The sequence below is a fragment of the Calidris pugnax genome, unplaced genomic scaffold (genome assembly GCF_001431845.1).
Source record: "Calidris pugnax isolate Ruff unplaced genomic scaffold, ASM143184v1 scaffold68, whole genome shotgun sequence".
NCBI lineage: Eukaryota > Metazoa > Chordata > Aves > Charadriiformes > Scolopacidae > Calidris > Calidris pugnax.
In genome coordinates this window covers 5,841,835-5,859,905 of record NW_015090921.1, presented here as the reverse complement: position 1 = coordinate 5,859,905, position 18,071 = coordinate 5,841,835, and the positions used below count along the sequence as shown (strand labels likewise).

Sequence of the window (18,071 nt, the reverse complement as noted above, 5' to 3'; positions counted from 1 at the left end):
TGCAGGCGTGCAACCTTCAAAGTGGGTTGAAGACAAGGCTATAAGGAAGCCACCGTATAGGAACCCGCCAGACAGTTCTTCCAGCCTCTCTAAGCCCATCAGATGGAAACTTCCCAAGTAACACCACCCTGTGTGGCACCTGGCAGAGGTATAGCAAACCCCACAAATTTTACTACCTGTTGCAACTACGGCTGCTTCAACAAGTACTTGCCAGAACAGCCTGATGGGAGCCCAGATATCTTGTACAGAAACACTTCAGCATATGATGTACTTGAAATGAATCAAATACTCTCACAGCAAGGACGCAGGTCCAACACAACCTTTAGTTAGCAGGACAAACATAATTCAAAAGAGACAAGCTCATACCACCAGTTGATGAGTACTTTTCATTAAAATCACCACTTCAGAGAGAGTCAGCTTCTCTGCTTTTGTTAATGTCCCCCATATTTCATAAATGCTAAGTATGCTCACAAATCAACTGACTAACCTAATTTGATAATAAAATATGTTACCTCTGCTTACAAACTTAGTCTTCTCTAAGTATTCAGAGCCTGATCTTTGCAGCCAATGGGGAAGCAGTAGAGAACACAGAATACCAGGTTGATTTATTTTTAACCCTAGATGCAAGACTACTTTATTCCACGCAGGGTATGTGCTTAGAGGTTTTTCAGAGTGCACTGGCTTCAATCTGAGCTATGGTGAACTGTAACGATCAAAAGAAGGGATTACTGAGATCACCACTGCCAGATTGTGCCTGATGGCTTGGATGTGGTCTCTTAATGAAGCAGAGTTTGTTCATTTTTATGCTGCTATAGAAATACACATATTCAGCTGTACAAAGCAAACAAAAAAAATATCCTCAGCTGGAAAAGCAATGTCAAAATCACAGGCAAGGTTCCTTGAGAAGTAGATCATTTCTCAAAGGACCAAAGCTTTTCAAAGCACTTATATCTTAAAAGCAGTAACACTTTTTTGGCTGGACATACCTTCAGTCTGCAGTGCTTTACTGAATAAGCAGCCTTTCAATGCTTATTCAGGGGGTTAGGAATTAAGAGGTATTTAAGTCCAATGTGATGAATAAGGGCTACCTGCAGCTCTGCACAGCTGAGTGGCAAGAGAGGAATTCTGGGCTGCAGAAGTTTCCCTAATGTAAGAAATGATCAGTGCACAGGCATTGTCAGCATCACTTGCTTGATGACTACTGATCTTGTTAAGCATACTTCATTAGTGAATCCTACCACAATGAATCTCCTGTCCTGTTTATGTTGGCAGCTCTGCACACAGCACGTGCACAAAAGTAGGAATTCTAAATCGATCGTTACTCTAGGGATAAAAGGGAAGCATTTCAGTCATTATTTAAGTTATTTTTCTTAATAACATCTGTAGCTTTCACATACAAAGCTTTTTTCTCAACTCTTTATTTCCAGATCTGTCCTCTTCAGCAGGTTTCTAGTGAGTAGAACAGTTGACAGATAAGAGTTTCCCTGCAACAGAGCTGCAAGTTCTAAGATGCTAATTAATCTCTGCTCATAAACTTGCCTCTGTCAGGAGCTGAGACACAGAGGGCACAGAAAAGGTGGAGAACTTTGGTGGGTTGCCAAGTGCAGAATTTTTTTTGCCTGGCAAAAACTCCCTGCCTGGCAAAGATTTGTGTGAACACAGCAAAACCAGCAGAACTAGATGGAAGCAGAGCAGTCTACAGAGCCACAAAATGAAGATATTTTGGAGGAACTCTCCTCTCTTGTACTATCTACATATTCTAAGTTCATTTCTACTACATCCCATCACCTCAATTTCCCCTTAACCTCTTCATTGTGGCTTGCATAATTAAAAGAGAGCAGACTGCAGAAGTTTGGGTCTGAGAAGCTTCCAAAAGTACACAGAAATTTTCTTCCAGGACCCAATAGCAGGTTTTGCCAACTGGGAATGGTGCCTTTGTAATAGGTGTACTTTGCTTATCAAGAAACCTGGATGAAATAATTCGTTAGAAGAAAAACTACAGAACACTATAACCATCCAATTTTAGTGGTCAAAAACTTCTCAAGGTTTAAAATGTTCCCAACTCAGTCTATAAACTTGTTAAAGGGCAGCCCAACTCCACCAACTTCTCTTGCTGAATATGTCTCCCCACCTACAAAGCAGCACCTCTGGGGGCCAAGAGTCACTGACACTAAAAAATACCTCTCCAAATATGCCATGGCTTTACCTTCTGTCATAGCTATTTGCCGGTCAAAATCTGATCACTGACCCTTTAATATTCTTGCATAACACCTTAGAACTTCCTAGAAATAACTCCTATTTTAACCAAACCATGCCTCTCTTCTTTAAATCCAGATTTGGTCTAAAACAAATTCAGCACTGAAAAATGCAATAACACTAATTAAACATCTTTAGGGTTAATAAAACCCACAGCTTATTTTCAATATTAGTTTGCCGCGCTTCAGTTTCTACCACAGACTGTCTCCCCACATTTTTCTTCATACTATAAAAGGGCAAGGGTGTTGGAAATGCTGACTATATAAAAGTCAGTGAAACTCTCTCCCTTAACTGAGGCTGGGATTTTAGCTTTGAACTTTAGTGTCCCAACTGATACTCAGATGTGTTTTCCTTATTTTTATTGTTTAAAACAGACATAGCAACCACAGAAAATTCAGTTTGAGCTGAGGTCTTATGCCACGGCCCTATTTTTCCTAATGAGTGAAATTCATTAGAAGCATGTAAAAACAGTCTCTATTGTTACAGATGACATCATCAATGAAATGCATAAAGGGAGTACCTCAACCAACACACATCGCTGTCTTGGAAGTGCTGCTTGGTTATTGTTAGAGCAGTTTCCCCTGAAAGCTAATGGTAGGAACTACCACAGTCATTTCAGTTCCAGTCTCCCAGAACAACTCATTGGATGAAGCATAGGTATGTCACAAGAAAAGCTTAAAACACAAATAGCAGACATGGTCTACCTTGCAACCCAGCAGGGTTGCACCACAGACACGAACAGAGAAAGCTGCAGGGAGAGAGGACGGGCAGCAGCTTGGGAGACAAGAGGCTCAGTGCCCCAGGGGAGTAGCTGTGCTGGTGCTGTCTCTCAGCAGTGACCTGCGGAGCTGATTAAACAATACTGCTGGGTCACGGCGAAGGAAGCCCTTTAATCAAAGTTTAATAACTGTTCTCAAGGGAAAGGCAATTTTAAGAGAAAACTTGTGATAAGCCATAATAAAAATTTCACTCATAACATAAAGCATAACTAGGACAAAACATCAAGGGGATGAAAGCGCAATAATGGAAGGAAAAAAGAGAGAGGAAATAAGGCTGGTACTCACTTTCTTGGATCTGCTGGTTGATCAGTGCTTGGTCATTTTCTAGTTCCTGCTCTGCTCTGATCTGTCCTCTCAGGATCTGCTGCTTTAAGTCCTCAACGTAGATATGCTGCCGTTGAATTTGTTTTCTGTGGAAAACTTCCTGGTCTCTCAGTTTCTGCTTGTACTCTTCATGGACAGCATCTATTTCTCTGCTATTAGAAATGTTGACAGTGAATTTAAACCAGAAATGAATACCAAACATTCATAATAAAACAAGTCATCTTACTAAAGACAGACAACATTCAAGATCTTGTTTTGTCCAATAACAGTGCATTATGCCTAAAACTCATGATGGTAAAGTAGTTGTGTATATGTATGTCACAGCAGGCTACAATCCTGTAAATATCATAAATGACAGCAAGCATGGAAGCTCTTGTGGTGAAGCAGAAAATTCCATCACCAGAAAGAAAATAGCAAAAAAGAATTTAAAAAAAAAATTAACTTTTCATTTTGCTGTAGATCTTCCAAAAATGAAATTGGGGAGGGGGGTTATTTATATGTTCTAAAATTTTATAACCACTATATAGGATATTTGTCATCTGAGTACTAAAGCAAAGCGCTTTAGAGAACTGACAAACATTCTTCTCTGTTTTCAGATAAAAATTCTCCAACCTAGAAAGGGTTACAGGCATTGTTGAGATTACACTGACAGTTCTCTGGCAGTACCAAGGGAAGAACTTGATCACCCAATTCTCTGCTGGATGCAACAACTATATTAGGTTACTGCTTCTATATTTGGAGCAGAATTGCAATCAGAAAAGTGACTAACCTGTGAAAAACTGCCTTACAGCCCCCTCCAAGATATTTGGTTCCTGACTGTGTGGCAAAACTTTACACACATCCAGAGTAACAATCAAAAGACCATCTATTCTTAGCGTGATTCATGATAATATTCAAAATACATTAACCCTCTGAAAGGAATATATATGTATTCTGCCTGTCCACAAATTATCATCGGAACTTCTTACTGTTAAAGTTATATTATATATAAAGGTTATATATGATCTTTGGCTGTTTTTTGTGTCTAAACACCACATTATCCTATGTAACCTCAGAAAATTAAACCTTTAAGTCTTGAAAATTTTTTTAATATATCTTACTAATGAAGTATATGATGTATTTATTATAATTTTAAATTGAAAATGTATCAAAAGTCTAAAAAGTCCCTGAAGGTCAAAAGAAAACAAAAAAATAATTTCAAAGAGAATGCTTTGGAAACATCCATGTTGTTTGAAAAATCATTACCAATGCAAGGTCACCTGTATGACAAGAACATTTGACATCTCTCTTTAGAACTTCAAGAATGTTCAAATCTACCATTTCTACAGCAACAACTTCAATTCCGTGTGCTAGATCAGCAGCCAAAACAGATGAAAAAATCAAGCAGGCAAAGTCTACAAATCTTCTAGAGTACCTTTACATGGAACATATATTTCACTTCCTTAAGAAGCAGTGGGAAAGCCTCACTACATAAAAGCCTTAAGATTCTCAATAAATTACAATATTACTGTGACTCTCTTTCATTCACCTAAGGAAAACAGAATTCAGTTTGTTTTTAATGTTTATGCGAATGTAATGCTGGTGAGAATAACTGAAAAGGAGCATCTTCTGTTCAATTGCCTGGCATGGTGCAAACAGCCAGACTACAAACTTTGCTGCTGTCATTTGCTAAATGGTTTGTGTCTGTTTGGGACCCACAGGAACAAACTACAAGAATAGGCAGCTCCAAGATCTATTTGTCCTTGGCTTGACTACAAAGATGCGAATAACCTGTGATTTGTAATTTTTTTCCTCTAAGACAAACTTTAATTGATCCCCAGGAAACAGGAGCGGGATGCCTCATTTCTGATTCAGCTGCAGTGGGTTTGAACTGACACTTCACCGCAGCACCAAAATGCTGGTATGGCCATCACAAACCTCCAGCTGTTCAGGTATTTGCAATGTCACCAGCTACCAGGGGAGAAACTCAGAGGTTAAAGCTAGGCTGGTTAACTACGGAAGAACCACTTTTCTAACATCATATTAAATCTGAAGGATCTCATTTAGGAAAAGCTCCCGTAGTTTTAATGATAACTCTGAGGGACGCTTCCCCTGAATGCATCTTCCAGGTTACCTTCCATATTTTCCAAGGGAAATGTAACGGAGCAGCGATATAACCTGGAGGTTAAATTACTGATCTGAGACAAAACCTCTGATTTTGAAGCAGTTGTGGTTCCATGTACTTAGGCTACTTCAGGGCAAGGACTGCCTCTGGATGCCGATGCACTAAACCTAACAGAGCCTTGATGTCAGCTGGAGCCTCCACTTGCTGATACATCAAAACCCTCATGGTAATTATAAATGTTCTCTGCACATACTCTGATGATGGAGCAGTCTTTAACCTGTTTTACCAACAGATATACAAAAGCTCTGATTCCTACAGTGGTATGGAAGTTGAAAAATGTGAGTTTAAATTTGTTACCAGACAATCGCATGACCTTGGGCAAGTCACTTAGTCTGAGACGTGTGAAAGAAGCAAAGTACCTTCATCCAAGAGGACTGCTGAGGATCCATTAACATTGTAAAATATCAGAAAGCAAAGTAGCAAGAGAGCTGATTTCTATACATTTATCATTATTTGCACCATTCTGTGAGATTGAGTAAACCATTGCCAATAAGGCTGAAAAGCAGAGCATGAGAGTAAAACAGTAGACCAAGAATTCTTGTTCTGCAACTGTTTCCTAAAACTAGATAAAATAAAATTCCTCTAACAAAATGTCTCGTATTCTTCCTAACCATGACTTCAGCCATCCTTTCCATAAAATTGACCTATCCAGAGTTAAAACTGTTTACAAATTGAAACCCAGAACATTTAAGAATATGAAACAACTCAGCATTGCATTTCAATCCAAAGACCTCACAATGCTCGCAGAGGTGGTTAGGTAACATCTGTTTACAGCTGGGAGAGGGTCACAAGCTCTTCCCATAATTTCCAACAACGTTAACACCACAGGACACCCCACCCTCCCCCATATCATAAAGTATCAGAGCTTAAGCAATGCAAACAATGCACATGGAAGCGTGCTGTTTGCTGTTCTCAGCAGCACTAGTGTATTCCCTCGTGTACGTGGTAATGGCTTTTTGCTGAACTAACATGAAAATATAAGGTCCTTTCCAACAGGCACGTGTGTTTGCACACAGAGCAGAACACGAAGGAGGACAAACTCACATTATTAATCACAGCTCCATACTAGGACTACACCCCAAAAAGGCAGACTACAGAGGCAAACCCATACTTCACTTTAAATGTTGGAAAAACAAACACAGCACAGAAACTGCCACAGTATTGTTACTGCTTTTGTTGTGGTGACGTAGCTAGTTGGTACAATTTTCCCCCAGGTTAAAGTTACTGTAATAAAATATTATTGCTGAAGGTATATATATGAATTGCAGTTCTGCTCCTATTTCAGTGCCTCTTTGCTTCGTCTCCCAATTTTTAATAGTACAAAACAAAAACCTGACAGGGCAGTAGAGACAGGTCTGAATACAGAGACTGAACATTAAACGCCTTTTTATGAAGTTGCTTCTTAAAGATGGTTTTCTCAAGCGGAACAAAAAGGGAATGAAAATTCATGCAGAGCCACTTACATAACACAGGTAACGCCAGAAGATGTTTTTCCTCTGGCTGTGAGACCACTGACTGTAAAGAGCAAAATGACAGGCTGCTCTGGGCTTGGGATACAGATCTGTCGCTCACAGAAACTGCTGAAACATGAAGTAAGAATGCTCCCTTTCTACTTCAAACATGCTATGTCACGTCAACACACTCTTGCTGGTTTGTGGAAATAGCATGACAAACTAAACTAAGAAATGAGGTGACAATGGCTCAGAAAAATTCCCACTACTTCATAGCTAAATCACCCAATAGACAATTTAAAGAACAATCAGTTTCTCTAATACGTGTTTGAATGATTAAACTAAAAACAAATATAAATCCAGAATTTAGATGTATTCTGTAACAAGATCACTAATTTCTTTCATCTAAAACATCTTCAATCAGATGTACTATTAAATTTAGACCTGAAATACAGGAATACAATGAGATACAGGAATCAAGCACAGACCAATTTCTGCTATTGCCCGTATCCCTGCCTTCCCACATCAGCAATCCACACTCGGCACAGGTCTAGCAGGAAATAATATAACCTCAGGACAAACGTTAAGACAAACAGCTTGATTTCTGCAGGTATCAAGACATACATAAAATGTTGGTTTCACAGGACTGGCATACAGCACATAAAAAAAAGCAACCCTGCACGGAATTTCACAAAAGCATGCAGATTTCTAGGTGTATCAAATGCAGCAAGAAGTGTCAACAGTTACCCCTCCTCCAAGTAAACCTTTAAAGACAGTAAAAAAAAAAATTACAACAACAGAAAGACATTAACCTTAAACTAAAGATAATCACAAATTACTGAGAAAATTTTCATATACCAACACTGCCGGCTTCTTTTTTCACCTCATTTTTCTCTCCACAAAGTTTGCATGACGCATGCTAAATGAACCATCTGCAAATCCACATTTTTTCCAGCCTGTTTTGTCGTCAGCGCTCCGGGATCCTATTGTGCAATTCTCCTCCCCTCTTCCCCAAACACTTCTACTGCTGATGCAGAAGCTGGCGGCGGCTACAGCATAATGCAGTTTTCAGTAACTATGGCAGCAATAGCTCTGTGGTGAGGCTGAATCCCTTCTGCAATAAAATCTTAAGGCTCAAATAGAGAAACTCAAGTGAAAATAACCACTGCTGCTAAAAGCTGAAATTTGCCAATTTTCCCCAGGAAAACATCAGTCAAGTTAGTAATCCCATCCTTCTGTCTGCCTAGTGTTCAAGTCCCATTTTTTCTTCCACAAATTATTTTTTCCAGAAGAGTTAATAACAAAGCAGGACAAAAAAAAAAATAAAAAAGATGTTGGCAAGGCACTTTGTGCCCTTGCAAATCCCAGCCCTGAGAGAAATCAGCAGTCAGGGTTACAAGCCTATCCAGTGATATACATCCCCCCTCCCAGCTCCATCCTCCCCCTCCATCCGTGTCCAATCCGTGGCCCTTCCCTCAGGGCCTCAGAGCATCACGCAGCTGAGCGGGATCCTGCATCTGCTTCTGCCCACCACAGAGGCTCAGACCTCTGCCTTCTCCTCCCTAAAGCAAAGGGGAGAGGGATGAAGGAGACACGGGGACACCTCCTCCTGAACCAGAAATCACTCCAAACAGCCAGCCGAGTGAGAAACCTTTAGAAATAAGAGACCTTTGGACATGTACACACAGAGTAATCCCCGTCGCAGAAGTTACCATCAGGTGAAGTATCATTTGGATTTCTGATCAGCTGGTTTGCTTACAGACAAAGCACACCTGTGCATTTTTTTTTAAGCCTTTCCATGTAAAACCTCATTTTTTTGTTTGCCTAAGCCCCCAAAACAACAGTAAGGCAATGACTTACTTAAGGCAACTCTTTAAATATGCTTCTAAAACAGACCTCTTTTTGGCAAGGAGTCACAGGCACAAGACACAGCCACACACTCCAGTAAAGGTCAGTGCTGCCTTGCTAAATTCCAGTTCAGCTGGAACTACAATCTATCACAGGTTTTCCCCTTACGACGATTTCAGTTATATATAGAACCTGTTAGTTCCCTTGCTAACCCCACTATACATGATTCTGCTCTATGTTGTAGAGCTGCTGTAATTGGCACTGCATTTCTCTGTGAAATGAAAGGAAATATTTGAGGGATCTTTTAAGAGATGCAAAATATTTCTTTAACTTGCATTTGTAGAGCACTTTGAAAAGGAAAGCTGTTAGTAAGCTAGTAAGTAGTAAGTAAGATACTCAGAGTATCATTTTTACAAATATTAGTTGGACACGTTAACTATACCACACTAGAATAATATTTGTGTTGTGTTCTCCAGCATCAGATGCCGTATCTACAGGCACTGTTTCCAGTTCAGTAGGATTTCACACATTCTTATGAGATTACTTATTTTTTCTCCAGTTTAACAATGCTAGTACTTTCAAGGAAAGAGAGCTTAAGCATGATTCAAGCAGCTAAAATTAATTCAGTGTACTGCTATACCACTGGACTCTAATGGAACAACTCCTGTTTTTTTTCAAACTAGCAAAAGAATAAAATCAGGGTTTATATTTATGTGCAGTATGGTATTAAGGCAGTGACAGGAGCAAGAATGTAATTATCTACTTATTTGTGGTGATGCTATCATATGATGGCTGATGCCAGTCACATGCCTTCTGTGTATTTGCTGGCTGAGAACAAACACCAGAAGTTTGAAGTCCTGGGGCTCTTCTGAGTAGGGTGTACGAGCAAGCAGCTGAGTATAATGAAACACACCCCGTTTCAGGGAACGTTTTATGACTAAAATTTTAGTATTTGAGTTCAATGGTAGAAATTTGGGTTTTGTCTCATTTCTCAAAATATTTTAACATACAGTTAGAGGTTGAACTGGTAATTCAACCCATGAAAAAGCAGATGGGAAAAATGTCATCTTACTGAGAGCACGCGAGATAAGGCTGTAAGTAATCATTATCATAATATATGTTCTGAAATAAAAAATCCAGAAGAAAGCAAAGTACCATCAGTTCCTGATTAAAGAGTACTTAAACTCATGGAAGCCCAACAATTTCTGAATTCTTTTTGTGTGCAGCTGCTGTGCTTCTCTGTGTGAATGAACCACACTCTATGCTAGAACTTCTTTTTTGGACTCTTCCATAAAGCCATTTTCTTCTCACCAGAAGAGAACCAAACTTGTCCAAGGATTTTTCAAGACAGGTCATAAGTATTCACAGTACCTACTACAGACATCAAATTTAGCACATTTTAGGGTTCTTATATATTGTAAATTGGAGCAGCTTCAGCGTAAACCCCACTCCAAACATGGCTTAAAGCTTACACAGGCAACAAAGCTGCAAACCATTTGCACAACACTGAGTATGAAGAAAGAACATGGTTGCAGAGAGTTGCGTGTAACTCAGCTGCATGTACACATTCTTGTTTCAATATGATAAAATCAAATTAAAGCTAGAAGCCTAGTTTGCACCTCTTCCAGAGGAAATTAGTGTAGCAAATTAGTGTAGTGTAGAACACAGACAAAGCTAGAGGGACCAAAAAAATTCAGCGTGATTTAGACACATTAATATTCTTACCTTAGTTCAGTAGAACGTTTGTTTTCTTTACAGTTTCTGCATTTTTGACTGTAAAAATAAAAATAGGAAATCATAAAGATGTTCAAAAAGAAAGCAAAAAAACTTCATTGCAGCCTACTATACACAGAGATGTTATTGTAATTTTCAGTAGAGGAAGACTCTAAGATGCAGATTGCTAGCAGCTAGGAGAGCATCAAGAACTATCAAGTGAGAAGGGAGCGAGAGGGAGTGAGGGACGCACACACACAGCTTTCCTGTTCTTATCTTTTCCTCTAAGCATCTCTTTCTGACAGAGACAAGACCCTGCACTGGGTGGACTTTTTACTGATGACCAATGAGCACTTCCTGTAGCCCACTTAGTCCTGTATTACTGTTTGCAAAATAACTCAGACACCTTTTAGTACTTGACGTCAACTTTTCTTCAGGAAAACTGGACATTTGAGAGATGACATATGTCTCATTTTATTTTCATATTACAGATCTTAGGCTAGATGTCTCAATTATAACCCCCTCCATGAGTAAAACTACTTGCCTGGACAGAAATACAGGCTTACTGGTTACCATAAAGGAAGGCTGAGTGGATCAATTCAGTTTACCTTTGCCAAAAAACCAACCAAGAGGAAAAAAAGACTACTGGACTATCTAAGGTGAAAGACATCTAATATTAGACATAATTTATAGCTTATTCCTGTAAGAGATGGACATTCATAAAAATCAAGCAAATGTAGTACCATAATGCTTTTCATTTTCACTGAAGTAACAATTTGAAACGCTCTAGGTAAGTATGAGGATAATGTTAAGCAACGTAATACGCATAGTCCTGTCCAAGTGATTAAAAAATTGATCAACACAAACAAATCTGCTATCTGATCACGGTCTGAACAAAAATCCATCAAAACTGTTCTTCAGCTTTGTCAAGTTAAAAAGGGGAAAACCAAGTGCAATTCTGTGCTAAACTGTTCATAAAACTTCTGGAGGTTTTTCTAGCACCAACAAATTTCTGCGACAAAACCCCCACCTCTGATGTTTATACCCGTGAAAAGTGCAACTTGGCATCTACTTTTGAAGGTCATTAGACAAACCCTTTTTTTAAAATTCTTTGTAATTTTTACAAAGAAAAGAACAGCAGTGATGTGTAAAATGTACCTCAGTAAAGAAACAAAATAAAATACTGTTCTGTACAGAAGGGTATCACTGCAGCAAATGAAAAGCAAATGCAGAGATTAGATACATTAAAGAGAACACATAGAAACACACTATCCAAGGTGGAAAGCAAGCCACTCAACTAGAGGTATGAAGAGATGTTCAAAACAGAGATAACTTTTTATGCTCATAAAAACAAGATGAGGTACCTCCTCTAGAAAGAGATAAAAGGTTCCCAGTATGTTACCATACCAAAAACGCTCTAGCAAGAAGCAGAACTATCAACAGATATGAATGAGAAGATGGCTGTTTCTTGCCTTAAACAGGTCAATTGAATGTGCCAGGCTGAGAGGAATTAAAAAAAGAGAAAGAACCCAATTACATTTAATTCTGTGATACTCTGTTTTCAATGTTATGAACTGAAACACAGGAGATATCTTAACTCATTTTCCTGATATGTATTAATCACTGTCATCATCACGCCAATCCTTTCCCTTACAGAAAGGCTATGCCATGAAAAGCATACACTAGACACTGTGAGTATGAGCAGCTCTTCAGCATTTGGGAAGCAGTTTATGCCTAATTTACTGCTCAGTTTAAAAAAAAAAAAGAAAAGAGAAACACAATGGCTTTCAGAGATGAACGGCTCAATGAGGACTTGAACTAATGGCAATTTCTGAACAAACAAACCTTCTGATTTCCACAAGGAATTAGCAGGGAATCTGAACTGGTAATAATTACCTTGGTTAGATCGTATCTAGAAAAGTCCATTCTGTGCACTGAAGAATATTGTAAAAATTACACATTTCCTCATAAATCAAAATAGCTATAATGCAGATGTGCAAGTGAACTGAATTAAGGCTGTTGACAGTCTCATCCAGGGCATTTTCTTGACTGTGCATCAATACTCATTCTGCATCAAGAAATAATTTTTCAGATTTGTTTCTTGGGTATCATAACACTGTAAATTAGTCAGTTGGCCAATGCATTTTCTTGGGCACTTTTATTTGATCACTTGAAAACACAGTTCTACATACAACTTAGTTTTGTCTGAACTAAGTCCTGGTTTCAAACATCATCCCACGTGAGAAATTGTTTGTTTGCTTCTTTGTTTTAACTTACTAGTCAAGAGAAGAAAGGACATAGTGAGAAGAATGGGTGCAACTTCCATCCAAGTTGAGCCAGTCCAAAGCTCCACAACTCAGAATGGGTGGGGTTTCATTAATCTACAAAACACATAATGCGAGAATAGCAAGAAAAAGTATCACAGTAATCCAGGATCTTCCAAGTTATCATTAATACCACCATGGCTAAGTACTGTGTACTGCTGCTCTCTAATGCTGCATAATACCTCCCATGTGAGTTTATAATCTCACTTCCAGTTCTGCTTAGCCTTTGATAATTTGCAAAATTGTGAAGTGTTTGTTACTGAGTATGCCTCTTCTTGTAGCTCTGTTTCAATGTACCACATGTTTCATTAATGAACAAATTAAGAATGAAAACAAATGGAAGCCCCTTATCTCAAATACAGAAGTGAGTACAAAAGGACAGTTGAGCAGAAAGTATAAAATATTATTATATGAAAATCCATTTTAAATGGTAGATTCTTGCCCATATCACTTGGTAATATGGTTATGTCCTAAACCAGAAAATTTACATTCTTATAGTTAGGTTTTTTAGTTATATATCCCAGTCATTTTAAGAATTATGTAACTTTTTTTAAACATTATTGAATCACAGAATCGTAGAATTGTCTAGGTTGGAAGGGATCTTTGAGATCATCCAGTCCAACTGTCAACCTAACACTGACAAAAACCATCACTAAACCATGTCTCTAAGCACTGTGTCTGCCCATCTTTTTAATACCTCCAGGGATGGTGCCTCAAGCGCTGCCCTGGGCAGAGACTGCATAGTATCTTGCGGTAGTTTGTTCCCGAGATTAACATACCAAGAAATACTTTATCTATTTCTGATGTATGTAACAAGTAAGTGCTTTCAGAGTCAACAATACTCAAGCACTTAATCCCCAAAATTTTCCATTTCTTCTAGTATACCTCATTTGGGACGGTGAAATGGCAGAGAAAGAAGTCAGAAAACTATCAAATGCGGAAAGATTCTTAACTGATATTTTCGCTGCAGCATTCTGCCTTTCTGTTTCAATCCTACTGTAGTCATGACTAGAAATAGGAAACACTAAATTATTCAAGGGATCTGCATCATCTTTTGCTAAGCACATCTGAAAGAAGCGCTAGTGTCCTCCCACAAAACGTTTAGTGTCATTACAGACCATTAGATAGAGGAAATGAAGCAAGCGAATACAATGATGAGAAGAAGCATTATCTGTATCAGGTGAGCTTTTAAGAGGGAATATAATTAGGAAAATCAATGAAGAATTAGGAGAGAAAAATACAGTTTTAGAACTTACTGATCTTCTTTGTCTTAAGATAGCAGCTTCTGCCGGATGATTGAATCTAAACTTATGAGACTTGCCAAGGACAACAAGGGCCCCTGTGAACAAAAATTAATTATAAATCTACAGAGAAATAATTCATCAAACAGTTGGTCTCTAGAATGTTAGCAGTTTCTTAACTCCACTATACAAACTACAGCATATACAAAATACTACAGAGTAATATGTTAAAAAAAAACAACAACCAAAACCCAAAAAACTTTCTGACCATCACAGAGCAGAAAACTACTTTTAAATTTTGCCACCATGGAACACTATGAAACAGAGGAGTTACCATTCTGTAATGACAGCATTCAAGCAAATTAATCTTTGGACATCTCTGCAAACTCAACATATCAGTACATTCCCTGCTAATACTAAAGACCAGCATGCTAATACTAATAACCAGCCAACCCACTGCTGGAAACTTGCTTTTACACTATCTTTTTAAGAATCCAGATCACTGCAAGTTCCCAGAAATTGTATTTTTTAATTTATTTTTTATTTTAAACTGAAAATATGGGAGCCCGATTCATTTCATCTGAGTTTATTCAGCATAGCCTGTGACTCAGTGGCCAAGACCCTCCACCTAAACACACTGTGAAAGAGTTGAAGGTCATTTCAACTATATCACATAAAGGCCAAAAAACCCCATCAGTGGTCAGCTGGCTTAGAGCCAGCCTCCACTAATTTCCACAGTAGTGCTTCTGAGTACAAGTCTTCTCTTTTCAGAAGGCTACAGACAACTCCTGCCACAAGGGGTCTTAATATTGTCACGTATGTCTTTGTTTTACTTTCTGTGGAGTACTTAATTGATTTGTCCCAGTCTAGAAGCTCTAGCCATGGATCAAAACTTGTGGTGGTAGGTTGGAGACTGAGAGATGTATTTCTTACATCTGCATGAGTTCCATAAATCCTTGTCTCTAAACTCCAGAAGTAAGTTGATTATAATGCAGGATTTACAGAAAAAGCAAGCCTTACCTTGAGAGAGACGACACGATCCAGTGACTTCACATCCATTCACAGTGCAGTGTGCGCCCTGAACTGGTCGCAGTGTCACAATCCCACAGTTGTTGTCTATCATACAGTGATCCCTTTCAATCCACCTTCCCTGCAAAACTACAACGTAGAGATTTGTTTTATCTCACCTGTTGAAGGGGCTGGGTTTGCACTATTTTGCTCAGAATTAAATACCATGCACTGTTTGACACTATGACTGCATACTTCATACCTCAGAACTACGTCATGTGCAGACCAAGGAGATTAAAATGTCTTATTTCATTAATAGCTAAGTACCAATCACAGAAAAAACTTACTTGATTGAAAATAGCGAAATCGCTCTTAAAGTATTACTGATTCTGGAAAACTACATGACTTTCTCATTTGTGAGCTGGTGCGCAAATTATTCTGTTATGCTGAATTTTCTTATTGCTATTATGTCATTTATTGTTTATATTTTACTAACTTACTGGCAGAAAATAGTCAAACTTAGCCAAACTTAGCAGAACTAACCAAAGCTGAGATTCCACAAAGTTTCCGATTTCAGAATAAAGTTTCAACTCTCTATCATAATTTGTAGCTCTTGATATTGACAGTTAAAATTAAAAGCAGAAATGAAATGAAATAAAAAATATTCTGAATCATTTGAATTTTATATCAAAAATGCTCTGCCCAAGTAGGGGTGAAAAGGATTTTCAGTGTCTCTTGATCACTTGTGCCACGAGTTTAGGATAGAACATATTAAGATTTACATGTTGGATGAAGGTATTTTTAAACCCTAGTGTAGCATTTCACAAGTAGGAAGAAATTCTGAAGAGATCTCAATTAGGTCAAGACCATTGACTTTTTGACCTCTTAAACAAAAAAATAACTGAAAGATTTTAGCCAACTTCAACAATTACTCTCTTTTACTTACCTTCTTCTATAAAGAAAGCTGACAAACAGAACCATTACCTACCTATTACACATGACAAATATAAATCTCTTGGTTTGACCTCACCATATCATAAAATAATTTGCAATATCATTCTCTTACCAATGTCTTGATCTTGGTCTGAATCACTTCTTCCAATTTTGGTTGTTCCTTCCTAAAACAAGAAAAGAATTTAAAAGTTGGTTACTGAAAGTGCATTATATATAATAATTTTAAAAGCTTTGTTGCAGCACTTGATACAGCAAATACCTGAAATAAATCACCTCTGAATGACATAATTGTTTAGAGCAAACTGTCTACTACTTCATAATACTTCAGCCTGCTGCCCCCCATAGTGATGTAACTGCTCCTTATCCTGCAGGTATGTCAGTGTCTCCAGTATGACTCCAGCAGATGAAATTACCCTCAGTTGATGATTTTTGGACTGTGCTTAAGACAAATATCTTGAATATGAACACACATTCTGATGCTTTGAACTTTTACAGGGAGAATTGTTGTTTGCAGAAATTACATAATTGTTTTTATAAATATCCACACAGGAAGAAAGCAACTACAAAATGATTATTCAGTTAACTAGGCTTTTCAGATATAAAAGTAACAATTCCTATTTCATAAGGAATAACTGCAGAGAAAAGAACTGCCTAGGAATGAAAGTCTCCAGAACAAGCAGACTCAAACCACATTATGGGCCAGTGATGGAAGGGAGACAGTATTCTTATGGTACAGTGCATATATCAATGAAACAGAGTCATTTAATCAATACTATGAGAAAAAAACTATCAAAAAAAGCAGTGAATTTACCACCTGTCTAGTATGTTCCATTCCCATTTCCTTAGGAAAACAAAGCAAGATAATTTCCCAGCTCTGAAGGGACACTATACTTCATTATTATAAACTGATTAGCGAATGCACTTTAAAACTACTTTAGTGGCAACTCTTTCAGTCATATTAAAATTAATTACGGTTTTTAAACTACTTGATTTTTGTATTCTAATTAGAATAAGTTGAAGATGCTTCCTGCTCCAAGCATACTATACCCTAGATTTAAAGATGAAGCAAGAAGTAGTAATCAGAAGCATGAAGATGGAGAAAAGGGAAGCTGTGCACTGCTGCAAGATGATACAGTTATGAGTAATTATGAGTAAATCACAGTATTTTTGTGCATTGGAGGGAAAGGGAATGTTTATCATTCAGTTCCTCACAGAGCTCAGCTATATGAACTGACTAACAGAGCCCCTTTGCTACAAGCTCTGCTGAGACTCCCTTGCTGGAGAGGCTGAACCCTGGATTGTGGCCAGTGCCCCTGCTTTAGGGTGATTATCAAGTTACATGTCAGCTTCACATTCAGTGGACTCAACCACAGTATGTCCACTTGGCTTGGCCACAAATTGGAAAACTTGTGACCTGTATAGCCTTTGACTCACCTCACACATTCAAGTGAGTTAGCAACATGTATTTTATACCAAGAGAAGTAAATCAACTCCTAAAAGACCTCTTTATCAATAACATTCTTGACTAAGCAAAGACATAGTTATTCTAATTCCAAAAGAAACCTTTTTCCAATGTGCTGAAATAAATCTGTGGCGATACAATTCAATTCAGGGAAGTGTATCACAGCAGTATTGGTTCATGAAATTCACAACAGCATCCCAGTTAGTGAAGTGATTTTTGGTGAGTTTAAGTACAACCAAAAATTGCAGCTGAGAGCAAGAGTTCAGACAGGATACAAGCAAACTAACTCAAAGAAGAAAGCAAACCAAACAGAGCCATTAACAGGCTACGCCCACAATGATTTAATGCCTTCAAATGCTATTACTGAGCTAATAATTCAAATATTTATACTGTTTCCTAATTTAATATTGAGTATTCTACCTGAAAAAGTGAAAGACATGATTCAGACAAAATGATTGCACAACTTCACCTTAACATATCAAGATACATCTTCACATCTCTTAAGCGCTTTTACATTGCTACCCTCTTCTGGCAGTGTTTCCTGACT

General features: G+C 38.1%; 1 protein-coding gene across 1 annotated transcript in view; it reads right to left on the bottom strand.

Moving 5' to 3' along the window:
* STARD9 (StAR related lipid transfer domain containing 9) overlaps positions 1–18,071 on the bottom strand; it is a 109,336-nt gene that overhangs the window by 24,788 nt on the left and 66,477 nt on the right. The window contains exons 17-22 of the mRNA XM_014950158.1: positions 16,175–16,226; positions 15,121–15,258; positions 14,116–14,198; positions 12,813–12,916; positions 10,548–10,595; positions 3,321–3,511 (exon numbers count right to left, since the gene is read on the bottom strand). Of these exons, the coding sequence (XP_014805644.1) occupies positions 3,321–3,511; positions 10,548–10,595; positions 12,813–12,916; positions 14,116–14,198; positions 15,121–15,258; positions 16,175–16,226 (616 nt within the window). The remainder of the gene's footprint in view (positions 1–3,320; positions 3,512–10,547; positions 10,596–12,812; positions 12,917–14,115; positions 14,199–15,120; positions 15,259–16,174; positions 16,227–18,071) is intronic.